At 45.3% G+C, this 22,186-nt stretch overlaps 1 protein-coding gene across 1 annotated transcript in view; it reads right to left on the bottom strand.

Moving 5' to 3' along the window:
* The window catches only part of CRB3 (crumbs cell polarity complex component 3), a 51,281-nt gene extending 30,489 nt beyond the window's left edge, over window positions 1-20,792 (bottom strand). Inside the window, exon 1 of the mRNA XM_082254859.1 lies at window positions 20,723-20,792. Coding sequence (XP_082110985.1) covers window positions 20,723-20,777 — 55 coding nt within the window. The 5' untranslated portion in view covers window positions 20,778-20,792. The remainder of the gene's footprint in view (window positions 1-20,722) is intronic.
* Between the last annotated feature and the right edge of the window lie 1,394 nt (window positions 20,793-22,186).

Here is a 22,186-nt window from a genome sequence, read left to right as displayed (position 1 = left end):
GGCGGGGGTCAAGTGGTGACGTCCTCGCGCTGGCTCGGATGAGCAGCCTATACTATGTTCAATGCTAAGCTGTTCCTTCTTTTGGAGGTTGGAGCACAGAGGCTGGTGAGGGTTATCACATTGAACTTTACAAACGGATGCATGCCTAAAGATCATTCTGGGACTTTTTACTATAGACTTATTTCACATTTGTTATTTGCTTTGAGTATAACAGCCCAACACTTTGTTTATTCATGCTTTGTTTGGTATCCTAGACATTCTGACATCTGATAGTGCAGGTTTTAGTTTTATCAGAGCAAAATTAACCAGGGGTTGGAGCGTGAAAGAAGCTTTTTGAAGATGCTAGTAGTAAGTCAAGAAGGACTAGGTAATCTACATTGGAATTCCTTTTAAAACTTTTAGACGAGTAGACATTTCAGTAGTTGAAAAAAACTTGACTTAAAGCAGTGGTGGTCAACTTTTTTGATATGTGGGGCTCAAGTGTCACCTCGGATATCCCCAAAGGGCTCCACATAAAATTCAGTCTATATTTATTTACAGAGACAGCAGACAGATAATAGGCTATAGTCTAAGGCAATAGGCATGATACAACCAATGGTCGGAGGGTGTAGACATGCTATAGAAGATGGTGGAGACTGGGGACGTAATTCAGTCAACAGTCAGACTGGAGACATATTACAAGCTGCTTGAAATCACTACTATAACAGGGTAATAGGAAAACACAGATTAGTGTATACGGGGCCCTGTGGGCCACACAATAAGTGGTGATGGGCCACATGCAGCCCTGGGCAGCAGGTTGAGTAACAGGGACCTAAAGCAGTCTAATCAAAATGATTTTTCCAAGGTCAACCAAGGTAAATCCTAGACTGGATGATTTGTCATTTTGTGCAGCCAGTCTTGTGAATCCGGAGCTCCTGCCAGCCTAACCCTGGATCTTTCTGCTGGTTGCATTGCAATTGAGCAACTGGGCCTGGTCTAGGATCCACACCAGCCTGATTGTTCAATGAAGGTGGAGTACCAGACTGATGTGATCATCATTCTTCTCTCTCCCCCCGTCAGCATCTGTACACCTGAACGGCCGTATCTACCTGGTGCTGCCAGCTTTCCCTATGCAAGTAGAGCTTGGAACTAATAGGAGAGTGAGAGGTTCACTTTAGGAAGGTGATGCTCTTGACTAAGGTTGAACCTCTCTACAAGTTCATTCTCCGTAACTAAAATGACAAAAAAAAAATTAGGCAACAAAGAGTTGCAGGTGGTGATAGTCATAAATCACCAAGGTGTGTCGAAATAGAAAACCGCCACTTCCTGGATTGTGCATATATGCAATCAACTTCCCAAGAATTAACGTGTAATTAAAGGCTAAATGTGCACACAACAAACAAATCCCCCCCACCTTTATATGACCTCCCAATTGACATATTTACACATGTCCCATTCCTCAGGTCAACCACTATAAAAACCTGCTCAAACCAGCTGGTGGCAGATCCGGTGTTCCCACACCTGTCCAGTTCCAGTGCTGTATAAATCTTGCGCTTCTAATTCAGTCTAGCACACCTTTCCCTTGTGTTAAAGCACTGATGAAGGGAGTGTTCTGACCCCCGAAATGTGTTGGATCTGTGATAAACTTGATCCTATGTTGAAAATATATATATGAATGTTTACCTATGGTCAGCACATCCATCTCAGATTCCTTAACAGCTGAGAGGCGGTGAACAATACCAGGCCATGGGAAGACTGGCCACTCAATGGTGATCAGAGTACGAGGCAGTCACGTGCCTTCATCTTCAATTTGAGTCAACAGCAAACAGATAATGAAGCTCAATCAATAACTTCTAGCGTCAGGACCTGGGTCACCTGATGGTGGAACTGTGCTTCCCAGAGCAGAAAGTTGTAGTTCCAGTGTCCACCAGCAGGTGTCTCTCGGTAGCTTTCTCAGTGTCTGCCCACTGATGCTAGTTGCTGGGGGGGTATTTAATCTCTCCTCTGTTAGTATCCTTTGCTTACTGTGCTAAATTAGATACTGCTTGCATTTTTCCTGCTCCTAATCTTGCTCTTGCCCTGCTGCCTTATATCTGCTCTCCTTGTTCCTGATCCCAGTCCTGGTTCCCCCCTTCCCTGCATTTCTGGTATTCCCTGTGAACTCTGTACCTCATCTTGTATGTATTGTATTATAGTTAGGCATTTTGTCTTTTGGTTAAATTGGTCACTTATATCTTTACGTTTTGTTTTACTATTAGAGCCGGTCCACACACGCGACTTGTCAGGCGACTTGTCAGCCTGACAAGTCGCGCTCCCTCGTGGTCCATTGACCGCTACAGGACCCATTCTAATAGGAGCGACACAAGTCACTCCGACTTAGAAAAAGGGTCCTGTACTACTTCGGGGCGACCTCAGAGTGACTTGCATAGACTTCCATTATGTTAAGTCCCTGCAAGTCGCTCTGAAGTCGTGGTGCATGGTAATGCACAAGTCACCCCCGAAGTAGTAAGGAGTCGTGTCGCCTTAGTGTGAACCGACTCTTAAAGTGGTTGTAAACCACAGTTTTTTTTTTTTTGTTTTTTGTTTTTTAGGACCTGCAAGGTAAAAAGGCATAATGTGCTAGTATGCATCACATACTAACTAGTACATTATGTGAAACCTACCTGAAACCAAAGCCCTCCAGCGTTGCGATGTAATCCCAGGAAGCAGCTTCCAACGGGTGGCCGTTCCTTCAGAGCGCATGCGCCAAGGACGTCATCGGCTGCACGGAATGTAAATATCTCCTAAACGGCGTACGTTTTAGGAGATATTTACAATACCTATAGGTAAGCCTTAGCTATAGGTACAAATTATGCACAGGAGTTCACTTCCTCTTTAACCACTTCAGCCCCGGAAAATTTTACACCCTTAAAGACAAGGCCATTTTTTGCGATTCGGCACTGCGTTGCTTTAACTGACAATTGTGCGGTCGTGCAACGCTGTACCCAAATACAATTGATTTACAGCTTTCTTTTGGTGGTACTTGATCACCTCTGCGGTTTTTCGTTTTTATGCTATAAACAAAAAAGCGTTAACATTTTTTAAAAAACACCAATATTTTCTACTTTCTGCTATAAAACATTCCCAATAAAGAATTGAAAAAAAAATATCTAATTTTTTTTTATCAGTTTAGGCCAATTTGAATTCTGCTACATATTTTTGGTAAAACAAAAAAAAAAATCCCAAAAAGCGTATAACAATTGGTTTGCGCAAAAGTTATAACGTTTACAAACTACGGGATAGATTTATGGACTTTATTTATTTTTATTAGTAATGGCGGCGATCTTTAATCGGGACTGCGACATTGCGGCGGACAAATCTGACACTAAGTGACACTTTTTGGGGACTAATGACATTAATACAGTAATCAGTGCTAAATAATATGCATGGTTACTGTATAAATGACACTGGCAGGGAAGGGGTTAACACTGGGGTAATCAAGGGGTTAAATGTGTTCCCTATTGTGCTTTATAACTGTGTGGGGGATGGATTGAATAAGGGCAGAGAGATCTGGGATCCAGCTTACCCGAATCACTCAATCTTTCCCTGCCTCTGACAGGAGAGCCGTCTTACATGGTTTACATACCAGACGGCTCTCCTGTCAGTTTTGCCGAAGATCGCGGGAGGTCGGCGGCGATCGCGTAATCACAGCAGGAGCACAACTCCGGCAGCGCACATGCCAAAACCGCAAATACACAATCACGTAGATCTACGTGATTATGCCAAGCTGAGCCGCCCTGCCGCAGTAAATCTGCAAGTGGTTAAAGGGTAACTCCACTTCCGTGGGGGAAAAAAAATACCAAATAAAGAAAAAACAATATAGCTTATACAATTGCGACAAGTCATATTGTAATTGAATGTTATTAAAAATGACCTTTCCTTTTTTATCTGCAGCTGCTGTAATTTTCTGAAAATGCAATACGGCGACCTGGAGGTGTTCTGTACACAGAATGTATACTGACCACACCCCAGAAACATCATTTCCTGCTTGTGTGATTGGCTCACCAATTTTCCCAGAAGTCTGCCTAAGATACAAGTCAGATTTCTGGCATCCCCTGCAACAAAAATGTCATTTTTGGTGAGATACTCCCAATAGGAACATGTCTAAAGGGATGCAGGACCAGCAGATTTGCTTTATTAGAGCCCTGCAGCTGCACAGCTGGTTGATAATTATAAAACCACTCCTATTAGACCCACTCAGCACAGGGGAAAAAAAACAGGGATTTCTTCAGAATAACAAAAGGTACGCAGACCCTGTGACCTGTGCAGCAGCCCATCTGGGCCAAGAGAGGCTCTAGAGACATGGGGAAAGATCAGGAGACTTACAGCTCAAGATGTAGGGTGAAGGCAACATGATCTTCAGTGCATTTGAGACGAATATTAAGGGGTTTCTAAACCCACAACAGTAAAATCAGTCTGTATATGCAATATATGCTTGTTATACTCACTGTGGAACCCAAGGGGTTAATCCTGCACACTGTGTAAAAAGGCCGTTTGGTCCTCCCCTTCTTTTACTGTCCCCAATCCATCTGCTGATATAACAGAGCCCTGGGGGCACTCTAACAATACACATCAAACTGAGCACGTGCAGAGGAGTTTTGTTTTTTTCTTTTGAGAGAGTGCATGTGATAAACACAGGGCCAATCAGCACTGTAGGGACAGAGGGTCAGGGGTCCTGCAGCATCATAGGACAGAAAATAAAATCTCCTCCTGCAAGCTTTAACCAGTGCTCTGCTGGACATTATTAGAAGTCACAAGACTGCTATACATTGTGGGATGAGACAGGGTATTTAGAAGTTTATATTTACTAAAATGATTGCATTTCCATGTTCTGCGTACTGTGGGAGACCAGATATAGTGACTGCAGGCTCCTGGGTTTAGTAGTATTTCCATGTTCTGTGTACTATGGGAGACCAGATATAGTGATTGCAGAGTCCTGGGTTTAGTAGTATTTCCATGTTCTGTGTACTATGGGAGACCAGATATAGTGACTGCAGAGTCCTGGGTTTAGTAACACTTTAAGGCTTTATAACATGAACCCCTGGGGCTGTACAATGTAAAATTCATGTGTATTTCTCCATTTGGGAATGACAGGTGCTGCATACAGACAGGCATGCACGTGTCTATGCACGCATCCAACACTGAGCCTCACAGGGTACAAGACTCCTGACAGAGGCAAGGTACACCATGGTCTATCTAGGCCGAAGCCAAGTAGAAACCTACTCCTTAGGGGACAGCAGAAGTTAGTCCACCAAGTAAAGTACCTGGTGAGGGGCTCGCCTCAAAAGAGACCCCTCCAAATGGTGAGAGACAACAGACCCGAGGGCCACACAACCTCCCCCCAACATCAGGTCAGGCCCCCCGATGACCAACACCCTTTATCACTGTGCAAAAAACACACAAAAAAAAAAAATGACATGAAAAAAAAATAAATAAATGGTGCCATGTGCAGTACATAGCGGGCCTCCTGGGCAATATAAAAATTGCCATGGCTAGCTAGAAGGCCACATTAAAAAGGCAAAGTGCAAGTAAAGCACTTACTGGTGAAACTCGAAAAATTAGAATATCATTTATTTCAGTTAGGCCCTTTTCACACATACGGTCCGTTCATCAGTTCAGTCACGTCAAAATGTATTTTTCATCCGTTTTTGCATCCGTTTTTTTTTTTTTTACATCCACTACCAATGCAAAAATGAATGAAAAATGGACCGTTTGTCCATTTACATCCGTTTTTCGTCCAATCTTTTTTTTTGACAGATAAAAAATAGGGCATTCATCCATTCCAAAAAACGGACATGGAAGGAAGCGGATGAAAACGAATGTTAAACGGATGATCATCCGTTTTTACATAGAGATGCATTGATGTCCGTTTTTCATCCGTCAACGGATGGATGAAAAATGGACAAACGGACCGTATGTGTGAAAGGGGCCTAATGCAACTTAAAAAGAGGAAACTAATATATGAGATAGACTCATTACATGCAAAGCAAGATAGTTCAAGCCATGATTTGTCATAATTGTGATGATTAGGGCTTACAGCTCATGAAAACCCAAAATCCACAATTTCAGTAAATTAGAATAATACATGCAATCGATAAAACAAGGAGTGTACATAGATCAATAGCAGACCTCTGAAAAGTAGAAGCGTGCATATGTATTTGGGGAGCCATGTCATCTGCTGCTGTCGGTCCACTGTTTTTTTTATCAAGTCCAAAGTCAGCACAGCCCTCTACCAGGAAATTCTAGAGCACTTCATGCTTCCCTCTGCTGATCAGCTTTATGGAGAAGCTGATTTCAATTTCCAGCAGGACTTGGCACCTACTCACGCTGCCAAAAGTAAAAAATACCTGGTCACATGATCATGGTATCACTGTACTTGATTGGCCAGCAAACCCACCTGACCTAAACCCCACAGAGAATCTGTGGGGTATTGTCAAGAGGAAGATGAAAGACACCAGACGCAACAATGCAAAAGAGCTGAAGGCTGCTATTGAAGCAACCTGAGCTTCCATAACACCTCAGCAGTGCCACAGGCTGATCGCCTCCATGCCACGCCGCATTGATGCAGTAATTGCTGAAAAAGGGGCCCAAACCAAGTACTGAGTGCATATGCATGCTTATACTTTTCAAAGGTCGTATATTGATCTATGTACACTCCTTGTTTTATTGATTGCATGTACTATTCTAATTTACTGAGATTGTGGATTTTGGGTTTTCATGAGCTCAGTGGCGTAGCGTGGGGGGTGCAGGGGGGGCCGGCCGCACCAGGCGCAACATCTGGGGGGGGGCGCGCTCGCACTCACAGCTCTGCTCTGCCTGGCTCACTCATTCTCTCACTGCAGTGCTGGCTGTGGCGGCGGCGCCGTGCGAATCCGATTCGAGCCGCCAGGTCGCCGCCCACTGTGGAGGGGGGGGGGGGTGCCAGGCGTGCGGAGAGCGAGGGACCATCTGGGGGAGGGACAATACACTGCAGCGGCCACCCAATGCAGACATACCAGTCAAAACACATTGCTGAGTGTACAGAAGACGCCACGCTGTAGCCACCAGGATGTGGCATGTTTCCCTTCACTTATGGAGACGAATGTTTACTTTGTGCCTCATTACAAATTACATTTTCTTCCTTATCTGCCAATGTAAATACTACATGTGACGGGATCCATTATACAGACATGAACGGGCTCTCTGGTTAGCGCTGTGGTTAGCAGGGCTTCGCAGCACGACTCTAACGTATGTGCGCCGATACCAAACACATCAAGGGCCACGTCTGACCTGATCTGTCTGCAATACAAAGATCTCAGTAGGACCTGCTCCATCCTCAGAAATGCCCATTAGGCCAACTGAAATGTTTTATGTATATGGGTGTGCAGTTGGATGTGACTTTGTGTTGGAGTTTTACTAATTTTTTGTAATTTTGTTGTGGCATTTATTCACAAATGACAATAAATCTTATCTACTTGTCTGAAGTGGCAGAGCATTCATCCATACAACACAATTTAATTCATTTGGTCAACGGGTACTTGAAATAAAATGATACATAAAAATACTGCTTGTTTGTATTTTTTGCATTTGGATGTTATATAGCCTTTTATAGCTCTAACCTGTCTGTCTTTCACATTATTTGCTTTTGAAAAAGTTTGCTGTTTACAGAACTCAGTAGCTCAAGTTGCTGGAGGCAGAGGGACAACTGATGGCCTATTACATGGCTACTGCATAATTCTCTGGGAAGCCTTTGTCTTTTTGTCTTGCAAAAAAAAAAAAAAAGTACACACATAGAAACACACACACACACACAAATAAATTATTATTATCATTACGACACAAAAAGAACATAAAAAACTGCTTTAAAAAAAAAAAAAAAAAAAGGCTACACAACAAATAAATTGGATTCAAAAACACATTCAAATTTTCCTTAGAATAATTGTGCATTGTTCATCTAAAACAAAAATAAATAAATAAAAAAACCTAACCCCAGCCTCCCTCCCTATTCCTCTTAATTCCACTAGTTGCCTATCAGGGGATTGCTGTGTCACAGGAGTGGATGAAGAGAATCCCTCCAACTGGGACAAATCACTTTTCTGAGGAGCGAGGAAGGGTTTTCGAGGAGCGAGGAAGGGTTTTCGAGGAGCGAAGAAGGGTTTTCGAGGAGCGAAGAAGGGTTTTCGAGGAGCGAAGAAGGGTTTTCGAGGAGCGAAGAAGGGTTTTCGAGGAGCGAAGAAGGGTTTTCGAGGAGCGAGGAAGGGTTTTCGAGGAGCGAAGAAGGGTTTTCGAGGAGCGAAGAAGGGTTTTCGAGGAGCGAAGAAGGGTTTTCGAGGAGCGAGGAAGGGTTTTCGAGGAGCGAAGAAGGGTTTTCGAGGAGCGAAGAAGGGTTAGAAGCCCTGTCTGATTTTGGTTTCCTTAAGGAAATTTCCTCCTTGTTGTGACACCAGGATAGCAAGTGCAGGAATTTACAGACAGCAACAAGAAACTGGCAGAGGTTCTAGCCCATGCAAAACTGGAGTTCTACTTTAAAGAGTAACTCCACTTCTGTTGAAGTAAAAAAACATTCCCCTGTGGGTGATCTATGTACTTTTCAAGGATTTTAACAAAATTTATTGAAGATTCTTACTTTTGGTATTCTGAAGAAATAGCGGTTTGTGTCCATGTGCAAAGTGAATGTGAATGACTTCATAATGATCAATCAGACTATTATTTACACATCACCTGCTGCATCTACAGGGTTCTAATAAGGAAAGCAGCAGAGTTTGCATCCCTTTGGACTTGATTTCCCTTTGGGAGTATCTCACTAAAAATGGCAAGCAGGAAAAGGACATTGTAAACCATGGTACTAAGCATTGTTTTGAAGGCGGCTACACTTACCCAAGTCCCCCGCTGCGCATTCCGGGGGGGGGGGGGGGTGAGCCAGCGCTGCAATGCCTCTCCATAAATTTCTGGTCCCCAATGATGTCATCCTATTCTGGAACCTGAGAGGACCCAGTCTCTGGACATCCAATAGGAAGTGTCCATGTCATGCAGGATGCAGGCACTGATGTGGATACCTGAAGAAGGACCCCTCCACAATTTAAAGCGGAGTTCCAGCCTTTTCACTCACCTGTCCAATGGTCCAGCGATGCGGCCGCCCGAAGCCTCGATCCTCTCCCTCTGGTCTCGGCGGCGCCTGCATCACTGCTGTGGGCACGCGGCTGTGACAGTTTGCGGCTTCACAGCCGGGTACCCACTGCGCATGCGCGAGTCGCGCTGCGCGTCTTGATTGGCCGGCAATCTTCTGGGACCTCTGACGTGTCCCAGAAGATTGCAGGGAGGGAGGGGGAGAGGAGAACTTCCGTTCAGGGCGCCGCGGCACTCCGAGCGGAAGTGGGAGCGGGTACCTGTCAAAACTAGGTACCCGCTCCCCCCCCCCCCCCAAAAAAAATGACATGCCAAATGTGGCATGTCAGGGGGTTAGAATACCTAAAGCGGAAGTTCCACTTTTGGGTGGAACTCCGCTTTAAGTAGAAGAAAAAGATCAGACTGCAGCGTCACATGACTGCCACTTAAAGCAGGACTAAACCCTCCTATCATTTTCAGCCAAGGAATCTGCCATCTTGGCCTTGGGTTCAACTGCCATGGAGCTGCACATGTGATCATTTAGGACACCAGCCATTGGATGGCTTCACAGTTTGGTTGACAGAACAAGCAAATGTGAGAGGTACATTCCCGAAATATGCCAGAAATGTAACTGTTTTTTTAAACTGTTAAATCAATGGGTTTAGTTCCACTTTAGGGCCAGTTCACACCATAGAAACGCAGTCCGGATGTGTTCCAGATGCATTTCTGAATGCGTGTTTTTGATGCGTTTCCAGTGCATTTTTAATGCCTTTCAGGCATATTTTCCCCTCTTTTCCTTCATCTTAAATAGGGACATGTACATTCTGCTGCATTTCAGTGCGTTTTTGATGCATTTTACCGCATTCTAGTACAGTTCAGTGCAGAAAAAAAAGCAGCATGTTGTACTGTTTTTTCTGGAACTGTAACGCACTAGAACCGATCACACTGGTCTGAACTATGCCATTGAAAACCATATAACCTACTTTCCATGCATTTCTCATGCAAAAAAAAAAAACGCAGTGGACTGCATGTGTTATAAAGGCTTTTAGATCAGGAATGTTTTTTTCTTTGCGGCGATTATATAGAGGGGGATGGGAGGAGGATGGGAGCGGGGTGGCGAGTGAAACCAATCCTGAAGTGGTACTTTAGCCTAGATTCATACTGATGTGGTGTGAGCTGAATCCGCTTTGCAGTGCGATTTCAAGGAGCAGCTCCAGCATGAGTGGATGCGCTTCAGAATAGATTCTAATGTTTTTTAGATGTGATTAGGATAGTCAGTCTTTATCTCTCCCCAACATGGAACAAAACAAAGCCTTGCAGAAAATGTACTGAAATCCTGTTATTTTATGACAGATAAGCGATCTGAGTGCGATTTCCATTCAACTCTATGTAGCTACAAATCACACCGCACTAAACTGGCACAGGACCCTTTTTAAAGTCGCATCGGAATTGCACTGCATATACAGTATGTGAACGGCCTCCATAAAAACTCATTTTACTTGACATGCAATTCCACATGATCTGGAACGCTGTGAACCAGAGCAAAATGACCATCCTGCATCTTTTTTAATGATCCCTACCTTTTTGGGGTGGCATCCTGCATTTCAATCTCATGATCCTGCTGGTTTCAAGCAGTCTGGGTAATTTCCAGGAGAGGGCTGACAACGCTTCAAGATCACTTCTAAAAATCTAGCAGCGTTGTCACCCTTCTATGGCAGCGTAGGCACGCTGGTGCACAGCCTTTATCAGCCTACAGGGAGTGCCAACAACGCTGTGATTGGTGGAGAATGCAGGGTGGCCACATTCTATAGTACACACTAGGGATTGACCGATTATCGGCAAGGCCGATATATCGAGGGCCGATATGCACTTTCCCCGATATATTAGAATCGGCCACCAAGGTGGCCGATATTACCGACATTTCAGTAAGTGCTTATACCGGAGTGATGCCTGCAGCTAGAGGGCATCACCCCGGTACCAGCGTCCATAGCCCACGGTGGGCTGTCTTGTAATGACAACTGATGCGGCTGAGAAGCCACTCGGCTGTCATTACAAGGAGCGGGAGGGGACGCCCCCCCCCCTCCCGCTGCCTTCCGCGGCTCGCCTGGGTCCCAGCGGGAGACCGAGGCAACCTGCCTGCACCGCCACCGAAGACCCGATCAAAGCCGCATTCGGCTCTGATCGGGTCTCCATGTAAAAACCCGGAAGAGACGTCATGACATCCCTTCCGGGTACTCGGCGCCAAATTTTAAAAAAATGACAGCATTCAAAACAGCCAAACTTGGCGTTTTTAATGCTTTTAAGTGCAGAGGAGGGGTTTTGGGGTCTTTTAGACCCCCAGATCCCTCCACAACAGTACCTGTAAAAGGAGTTTTTTTTTTTAAATGTACGAAAATATCAGCCGATACCAATACGCGATGACCAAAATATCGGTATCGGCAATTATACGATATCGGTCGATCCCTAGTACACACCACCAGTCACTGGAAGAGAACGGAGAAGATTGGTCCTGACAGCCATCATTTTATAGACTTGGCAGGATTTCAGTGCAGTGTGTAGTGCTCACCATTCACAACCCTGACATGCTTTTTCATGCAAGCCATTACAGCGACTTCAATTGAAGCAGCACTGCGTCCCACAGCAAGCAGAAGAATAATTCCTCCACCCCCACAATGTTCTTTAGTCCTGGATTAACACTAAGACTGTGAATAGCTGCTCAGGATCACACCGTCTCTTCCCTCTGAGCAGGTTTTAATTAATGAATGCTGAGTCCCAGCCCGGGTCCTGAGCTCTCACTATGTCCTCCTATAGCACCCAGAGGGTCAGATATATAGAGAGGTCATTTAGTGGCAGCCTGCCCCATGCTTTATATAGGCCCGCTGGGAGCTTGGCAGCCCCCCACGTTGTGGAATTCTGTCTGCCAAGCCTTTCAGAGGGAAGACTGGCGGACTGGTTTATGTTCATTAATAAACCATCTGACACTTAAAAACACATTTCCCAACACTCCGCTCATCACTGCTCAGAACTGAAACCCTACAGAGGCCAATCCTACTACAAACTACGGGACTCAGAATAAAGGTCACTTCTCCACTCTGAGAACAGTCTAGCCATCCCTTAAAGAGAGTGTAAACCCTTACTTATAACTCATACCTATAGGTATAAGTTACATAGTAGATGAGGTTGAATAAAGACAATAGTCCATCCAGTTCAACCTGTGTAGGTGTGTGTGGCTGTAATCATCTCTCGTACCCCTGAATGCTCTGATTCTTGAGATGTACGTCTAAGAGTCTTTTGAAAGTAGCCATACTTCCCGCAGAAACCACCTCTTGTGGTAGAGAATTCCACAATCTTGTAACCCTAACAGTAAACTCGTCTCTACATCCATTCAGAGTGAATTTATAAAACTTGTTTGATCAAAAAAAAAAAAAAAAAAAAAGAAAAGGGGGGGGGGGGGGAGCAGAGAGCAGAAATTACACTCTGCATAGCTCAGTGAGATGAGCACACGAACAGAGCTGAGGCTGTCAATCACAGGCCGCGTGCTAACATACACCCCAAATGAGGGAAACCAGTGCTACAATATTATGTTCTGAAGTTTTGTGTAGGCTGTGTGCTGGAGCTCACTCACCTTTCACCATTTTTTCTCTTGGTGTCAGAAAAACGTGTCCTTTCATGCTGATAGCAGAGGAATGATGCAACAGACAGAAATTACACCTAGTGCTCTGGACAGAGACAAGTACACACTATAGAGGGATATGTTTTTTCATATTTTATGTCTGAGGTTTAGGACCAAATTTAAAAAAGATACAGGCCAAGGGAATCCCTAGATCGCTACATCAGCTATAGACCATCCCCCATGGAGGTAGGTAAAGCGGTGGGGTGTAGGATGTTTCCTTTTCTCTAAAAACGTGGATGCCATTTTGAAGATCCATGGTGTGACGGCAATATACGATTGGATATGCACCTTGACTGGGGACTGCATTGGGGAAGGTAATTAAAGATAACAGAGGGTGCCTAGTACACAGCACAAGTCAGGGTGGGTAGGGGTTTATCTTCAGAAGACTTTTCTAAATAAAACACATACTAATGGCGCTTTTCCACGGTTCGGCTCGCTTTTGTGCTTTTCCACTGCTGGTACCGCATGGTACTGTGTAGGAACGGTTAGGTACGGTACGGTATGGCGGCGCTTTTCCACTGCATGGAACCGAACGGTACGGCTCTCAAAAACAGTACCACCTCGATTGTGGTTCCAAGAGGTACCATACTGGTACCATATCCCACAATCCTTTGCATGCAGTCACTACTAGCCACTGATTGGTCAGAGAATCATTGTTATCCCACCCACTTAACTTTAGTACTACTTTAGTGGAAAAGCAAACCATACCGTACCGTACCGTACCGTACCGAACCGTTCCAACACCGTACCATGCGGTACCAGCAGTGGAAAAGCAAACCGGGCCGAGCAGGGCCGAGTAGAGCCGAGCCGGTACTTGCAGTGCAAAAGTGCCATTAGAAACATGGCGGCTGCCATTGGTAACCCTCTGAAATGATTCACTCCATCGCTGGTTTCTGGGCTTTCCGAGACACTGACAGGAACAAGCATGCAAATCACACAACCCAGAGCTCCTGATCTGCATACTTCCTCAATGACAGTGACTCAGAGAACACTGCAGTAATGGATCAATGCGTCCCCCAGGCAGCTAGCTCCATTATATGGAGATCAGTATTATTCTGATGACAGGTTACCAAAATAGGACACTTCCAAATGACTCAGGACTCATCATCAGAACAAATACACAGCGTTTCCTCCTAATCATCCTCCCTTCCAGCAGTCCCTGTATCACTACAAGTCAGTAATAACAAACCTGGCCTAAAACATTTTCAAGCTGCAGTTTTATCTTCTTACATTTTGACTTCCCTGGGTTCCCCTACTTCCTCATGCTAATGACATTCTTAGTTACAACCTATCTTCATTACATACCTTATTTTAGGCCCAGTGACATGACTCGATCTCAGGGCTTCTTTATGCAATGCAGGCAGATCAATGCTGGCGGGAGGAGCCAGCAGGGTGCTGTACATGAATGGTCGCCATCCTTTCTGACCTCATGGACCACTACACTCAATTTTGAATCCCATGAACCACAAATATGAATTTTACATGCCTTATACACACACAATGATCTGGCTCTCTGCTCCCTCCTCCAGGATCACCCTGCTTCCTTATACAGGTAATGTTCTGGCTCTCTGCCCCCCTCCTCCAGGATCACCCTGCTTCCTTATACATGTAATGCTCTGGCTCTCTGCCCCCTCCTCCAGGATCACCCTGCTTCCTTATACATGTAATGTTCTGGCTCTCTGCCCCCTCCTCCAGGATCACCCTGCTTCCTTATACATGTAATGTTCTGGCTCTCTGCCCCCCTCCTCCAGGCTCACCCTGCTTCCTTATACATGTAATGCTCGGACTCTCTGCCCCCCTCCTCCAGGCTCACCCTGCTTCTTTATACATGTAATGTTCTGGCTCTCTGCCCCCATCCTCCAGGATCACCCTGCTTCCTTATACACGTAATGTTCTGGCTCTCTGCCCCCCTCCAGGATCACCCTGCTTTCTTATACATGTAATGTACTGGCTCTCTGCCCCCCTTCTCCAGGATCACCCTCCTTCCTTATACACTTAATGCTCTGGCTCTCTGCCCCCCCTCTTCCAGGATCACCCTGCTTCCTTATACACATATAAATTTAAATTGAAGATAACTGTGACACATGTGGCCATCATCCATAATTGTATAAATATGAAAAAAAAGTGGAAAAAACGGACTGTAGAGGCCAAATAGAGGGATTTCCAAAATCAGATAAAAATACATGTTTTTATTATATCAAAAAAGTATCAAAATAACAATACGCAATGACAAATAGATACACAAATGACAGGTGAATAAAAAGCAATTCCTTGAGAGCCGGTTCACATAGGCGCGACCCGACTTTGCCGGGCGACCTGTGAAGTCGCGGTGCGCAGCTCGCACCGCGACCTCGGAGCAGCATGCACGGACTTCATATCATTGAAGTCAATGCAGGTCGCCCCAAAGTAGTACAGGACCCTTTTTCTAAGTTGGAGCGACTTGTGTCGCTCCTATTAGAACGGGTCCTGTGCTAATCTATGGCAGACAACCCACGGCGACTTGAACCGGCTCTGAAAGGAATTGTTGTAACTGATTAAATGAGTACTATATATTGTGCAGGTCTTCGGTGCCAACACGTTTCACCAATTGCTTCCTCAGGGCTACAAAGACCATACAGTAGCCATCTAGAGTGGTGCACACGCAGAGAGTGTTCCCTGGGCAGGCGCCAGGACCATATTAAGGGACAACCATCTAATGTTGGTAGTTTATTATCCTCCCATATATGTCCAAACAAAATTATGGCCTGATGCGTATTAGAGATCTTGGTAGTGGAATAGCTCTCTAGCAGAATACTATTGCCTCAAATAAAAAAGATAAGCCGTGGCCCCGCTACAGAGCCTTCCCCTATGTCGATTGAGGTATCTCAATTTCAGAATACAACATTGCCTCAGTACTTGGTGCACAGATCCCAGACATCCAGTATCAAAATCGCGTGGGCTCATACAATTTGGCATAACCGCGGGGTTGTCCCCCGATTATCCAGCGGGATCCGCCGGATCTTGTATAGCTCCCTCTGCCCTAACTGGCGTTCTACACGTAATGCTCTGGCTCTCTGCACCCTCCCCTGGGATCACACTGCTGCTTTATACTCACAATGCTCAGGCTCTCTGCCCCCCTACCCCAGGATCATACTGCTTCCTTATATACACACACAATGCTCCAGCTCTCTGCCCCCCTACCCCAGGATCACACTGCTTCCTTATACACACACACACAATGCTCCGGCTCTCTGTCCCACTCCTCCAGGATCACACTGCTTCCTTATATACACACACACACACACACACACACACAATGCTCCGGCTCTCTGTCCCACTCCCCCAGGATCACACTGCTGCCTTACACAGATTCATCATTGGATCTCACCTCCTTAACCAGCTATGTGCTTGAGCTCCAGGCTCCCTCCCACAGTCTGATCAGCGCCGCCATTGCAAGTCCCCTCTTTCACCTCCCGCTCTCTGCACTACTCCCAGCGCCTCCCTCTAAGTTCACAGGAACTACAGAAGAGGCATCAGGTATCAGTACGCACTGAGAACACTGGAAACAACATTGGGCGGTATGCATCCACCACAATGTTGATTTGCGGCAGAACCCCTGGGGACCACCAAACTTTTCTCGTGGACCATCAGTGGTCCACGGACCACGGGTTGGCGACTACTGCTGTACAGATTCTGAAAGTATTCTTCTCATGAGCCCTCAGACCTCATACAAGCAGTGGGCTGGATCTTGGTAAACATTATGCAAATATCAAAATGCCTTGATGGTCTGGAGGAGTGAACATTTCTAAGCAGGCTGCTCTAGGTGACATGAAGTGCTCAGCCTCCATGAATGAAAGAATTAAAACCCAATGAATGAAAGGGATATAACATTGCTCAAATATGGCCACTTGATGGGTGGATGTCAGTCTGGAGGAGTGGGCATTCCTGGGCAGGCTGTATCTGCATGAAGACCATCCTATGAACCACCCACATGTGACACTGAGCCTCTGATTGATTGAAAGAACTGAAATCCAATTATTTAAAGGAGTGGGCCAGAGACAGTAAAGCCGAGAATGAAGGGGCTAGACAAAGCTTGGTATCCTCCAGTCTGGAAATGAAGTGGGCTCTATTTGACTTGCTGCAGCTTCTAATGCACACTATGAGAAGCTCACAGTGTGCATTACGTCTCTATAGAGACTAAATATGATGGATATCACAAGTTGCAACACTTCAGCACTGTTCTTCTAGAAACTTTTTAGGCCAGGGCAGGTTCATTTTAAAAACACAACAACATCTAGGAGGACGTCATGATCCGATAAAGCCAAATATATGCAACATCAACATTTGGAGATTACACAACTGGTTTTGTTAAAACTCCTACACACAGAGTCAGGGAAGGGGTTACAGTCCTCCTCCCCTACAATGACTCATGTACAAATTACTCTTCAAACCTTCCATTAAACAGAAACCACCAAGAGGAAAGACAAGACATTCCAATCACCTTCGATTCCCGTACAAGAGTACTTGTTATATTTGCATGTCCGGGAGGTGAGACTCCAATATTCGTTCTTTTCAGGAGCTACAGCCGCTGTTGGCTTCCAATACTTCTACATGCGTCATTATGGCTGGTCAACCACTCTTCGCTGTAGGTACACCGGTCAACTCTTTGTCACTACCTCTAGGTCAGTTCTCAACCACCAGGCTGTGGACCAGGTGTGGACATGGTTTCCGGCATCCTGGGCTTTTACTGCAGATCTCCGAACCTACCACAGTATCTCCCAGCTCCTATAGTACCCCCAACCTTCAATAATTGCCTGCAATGCCCCCAGACCCCCTGAGAGCCCTCAGCTCCCACAGTGCAACCCAGCCTGCTGTAGAGCCCCCCCCCCCCCCAACTTCCACCAGTGTCTCCTAGCTGCTGAAGGGTCCTCCGGTCTCAAAACGTCATCCCCTACTGGGCCACCAAGTCTGCTGCAGGGTCTCCAAATCCCTCCAGAACCTCAATATTCCCCACAGTGAAACCCAGTCCTATCCAGTGCCTTAGAGCATTTCAATACATATCTTCCATTTGTAGTCAAACAAAAAAAAAAAAAAAAAGGCTACAATATGCTACACAAAAATGGCAACCAATCGCACACAGGACACCGACTCACTGGGACCAAAACGAAACCAGTAATGCAAGATGGTTTCAGCTCTGCTTTCCACCCACAGCAGATGTCCCTCAGGTGCGTTTCGCCCCCCTAGTGAGCCTAATCGTTAAGGCTCACTAGGGGATTAAATGCGTCTGAGGAATCTGGTCACAGTAAACTGGTGTCCTGTGTGTGACATATTTTGCATTCCCATAATGCAAAGTTTATTGTGGGGGGTATAAACTTTTTTTTTTTCTGTTTTTTTCTAAGAACTTACTGGGATCTAGTCTTAAAAAAAGAACCACTGCTCTAGGTACATAGCATCCCACAGCTGAAGCCACTGTGCACAGCAAGGAACACCGCATCCGACACACCCAGAAGTGCAAAATTCCAGGGGTGGCTGTGGCTCCAGAAGAGAGTGAAGACACTGGAGTGAGTATACTTTCTATTGGTTTAATGTTCTCGCTCCCAATAAAAATAGTGACTGGGAGCTGTTGGGGATAGCTTGGCCGCCGAGCTTGCTCCCAGCATAAAACAGCCACATCAGTTGTGTGTATACAGTACATATGGCAGCATGGCGTTAAAGCCCACTACCATATATATGCATACGGCCATGACAACAGGCTAAAGTCCAATTCTGGGAATTAATTCCACAAGCCACAGCATGCTTACATTACCTTCTCTGCAGAGCTACCCACTTCCTTCTTTATCCCAAATAATTAACTAAACAGCCTAAAAACTACACAAAGAGCAGCAGCCATGTGACCACGGCTACCTCTTTCTGCCTTGCTCAAGCATTCCTATGTGGGTGGGTTTGAACTGCACTTGTAGGTCCTCATGTTTGGACATGTAGTAGAATTACATTTCTGTATTCACTGCGGATAGATTGCTGTCAATCAACTAGTGTGGTGTGTACTGGGTGATATTTTAATCTCCTCACTGCTTGAACAAACGTCCACGATATGTCAGGGAACCACAATGATCTTCCTGCTGTTGACTGTAGGTCTACAGGAGACTGTAGAATTACAGGAAATATTACAATGATAGCCAAGGCCATGATTTTAGCTCCATCCACACGGGCGATCCAATTAGGTCCTCCAATCAGTTTTTTAGGTGGACGTGATTGGAAGGTTCATGCATTCCTATAGAGAGTTGGGTGTAAACGGACTTGTGTCTGCCTCTGGATCTGATTGGGTATACAGTAAACCCCCGCTCCATCACGGTTCAGTTTTTGCGGTCCCGGGATATTGCGGTTTTTTTTGTAATGTTATTTTACTATATAAATCATTAAAAATGAAATATTTTTGTGTTTTCCATAACTCTTGCTCTGTCTCTAAGTATCTTTTATGTGTTTAAATTAGTTTCTATTGTTTTAAAAGTGTGTTTAAAGACCTTAAAATGCTTTTACACGTACAGTGACAGTAAAAAAATCATGCCTACAATGCATTTTAATAGGGTTTTTCTATTTCACGGATTTTCACTTTTCGCGGCTGGGTCCGGAACGTAACCCCCGCAATGGAGGGGGGTTTACTGTACTTAAAAAATAAATAAATCACAAAAGATGATCCATCTTTTTCTGTCTAGGCAAACTGGATCAAAGGGCAGTCAGGTGTAAACAGACAGAGGTGTCCCTTTACTCCCAGCCACCCATGGAGTCGCGTGGGCTGTGTCCGTGTGATCAGGCTCAGTCCTGTCATTCACCCACTCTGCTCCGTTAAGCAGGGGGATCAGTGCACAGATCCCCTTGCTCTGCTGATCATAATGAAGTTCGACCCATGTGAAAGAGGCCTAAAGGTTAAAGTGAGATGGCGGGAGTGGAGATATCAATAGGGCTAGGATCACACAACGGTACGGTAAAATGAAGCCTTTCACCATGCAGGAGAGCATCAGTGTTGGCGCTGGTAGGGAACACTATACTACATACTAGGGCTGCGCATCTTCACTTACCTCACGATTCGATTCAAATATGATTATTAGGGTCACGATTCGATACCGCGATGCATCACGATTAACGAAAGTTAGCAGAGCTGTTGCGCAGGAGAGCTAGGCGGGAAGCGGACGCCTACATGCGTCTTATCCAGCAATGACAGAAGAGGGAGGGAGGGGGAGGAGCCAGAAATCGATTATTCGGGGGGTCCGCATCGATGCAGAATCGCGGGTGGCCGCATCGCGATGCATTGATGCAACGATTATTTTCAACAGCCCTACTACATACGTTGTCACTTTTTTTGTAATTTATGTTTATCGATTTTCATATAAGGTTTTGTCACCTTGATTTGAAGTGTCATAGTGACACTTCATTCATGTCCTCCCACAGCAGAGCGATGCCTTGTGCTGCGCCATCCAAATGTGTTGCATTTTTCCGCAGTGCTCCCCATATCACACCAGCACTGTGGTGGAAACAGCGAACATCAAAAATAATTGTTTTCTATGTGTCCTAACCAGGACCCACGTTTATCCAGTGTGGAAAATGCAGGTCACCGCAGATAATGTGGACCTGTGCAGAAGCACGCAGTCATTTACAGCTAGTGACATACCTGCACCCCCATCTTCCATGCATGTTCCACACCCTAAGCAGTAGAACAAGGATCAAAAGGGATCCCTAAATAATGTATCTTTAAAAAACACTTTAGTACTGAACCCGATCCAGTAATATAATAAAAGTCAAGCGTTCCCTGGTTCTAGCACTGCAGCCACACAGACAGCCATGAGTGAGAAAGGTAAACCCAGCACAGATGGATGTCCTATGACACTCATAACAAATGAGGGGAATACAACAGCACTTCAGGCCAGGTTAGTGAAAGGTAAATGAATGGTCTGTAATCTCTGCATTACTCACCGAGGACCAGAGACAGGTAGGTGACAGCGGTAAGCAGTAGTGGAAGAGGATCCATCAGTGACAGACGTTCACAAACTGAGCCAACGGGTGCAGCTGCTGGAAAAGGAGAAGAGCTATTAAGTATGACTTTATTACAGGCACTTGTAATACAAATAAGAACTAAATGATAGTTGGCCGTCACTCATCTGAGGAACAGAAGTTACAGCAACCTCCACCACACCCAGCCAGACCAGTTTATGTATATCTGGATTGAGTGAATCAAGGATCTGACTTTTGTAGAACTACAAGGCTCAGCATTCTATGCCTCCAGTCATTCCACTACATGACCACAGGGTGAAGCAACTCTAAAGCCCTGTACACACGGGCCAAATGCCGGGCAGCATCGGCTGGTTCAATATAAAACGCTATTGGCTCCCACTGCTGTCAAAGCCAGTCAGTCAGCCAATCAGGAGAGAGAGGGGGGCGGATCACGGCTCTGCATCTGAATGTACACAGAGAGCTAGGACTTGGCTCGGGTGCTGCGGGGGAGCCAGGAGCACAGAAGAGGGACCCGAGAGGAGGAGGATCGGGGCCACTCTGTGCAAAACCAACTGCGCAGAGCAGAAAAAAAAACACACACACACACACAAGACTTTACAATCACTTTAACCTTTAAGTCGATGGGTTTAGTCTCACATTGAAGTTGGAACAATAACTGTGTACAACCTGCCAGTTTAAAAGAATATTTATCATTCTTTTCCACTTCTTTGCTGTACATAGGAGTTTGATAAGCTTATGTAAATGGTCTTATCACTGAGTACTAAGGATTAGAGCATGCGATTCCAAGTACAGCTTGCATATACGGTTTGTGGGGGTGAACGAAAAAAAAAAATATATATATATATATATATATATAAACACATACACACACGTGAGTACACCCCTCACATTTTTGGAAATATTTTATTCTATCTTTTCATGTGATGACACTGAATAAATTACTCTTTGCTACAATGTAAAGTGGTGAGTGTACAGCTGGTATAACAGTGTATATTTGCTGTCCCCTCAAAATAACTCAACACACAGCCTTTAATATCTAAACCGCTGGCAACAAAAGTGAGTACACCCCCTAGGTGAAAATGTCCAAATTGTCTTTGGGAAATAAACATATATGAGTGCTGCCAGCATTGCTGCAGACTCTGAAAGGGTGAGGTGGGAGGGGGGGGGGGGGGTCAGCCTGTCAGTTCTCAGACAATACGCCGCAAACTGCATCAAATTGGTCTGCAGGGCTGTCATCCCAGAAGGAAGCCTCTTCTAAAGATGATGCACAAGAAATCTAGCAAACAGTTTGCTGAAGACAAGCAGACTAAGGACATGGATTACTGGAACCATGTCCTGTGGTCTGATGAGACCAAGAAAAACCTATTTGGTTCAGATGGTGTCAAGCTTGTGTGGAGGCAACCAGGTGAGGAGTACAAAGACAAG

The sequence above is a fragment of the Pelophylax lessonae genome (assembly GCF_965119305.1).
Source record: "Pelophylax lessonae genome assembly, chromosome: 4".
NCBI lineage: Eukaryota > Metazoa > Chordata > Amphibia > Anura > Ranidae > Pelophylax > Pelophylax lessonae.
The sequence above is the reverse complement of the archived record's forward strand: the minus strand, read 5'-3'. Positions and strand labels throughout refer to the sequence as shown.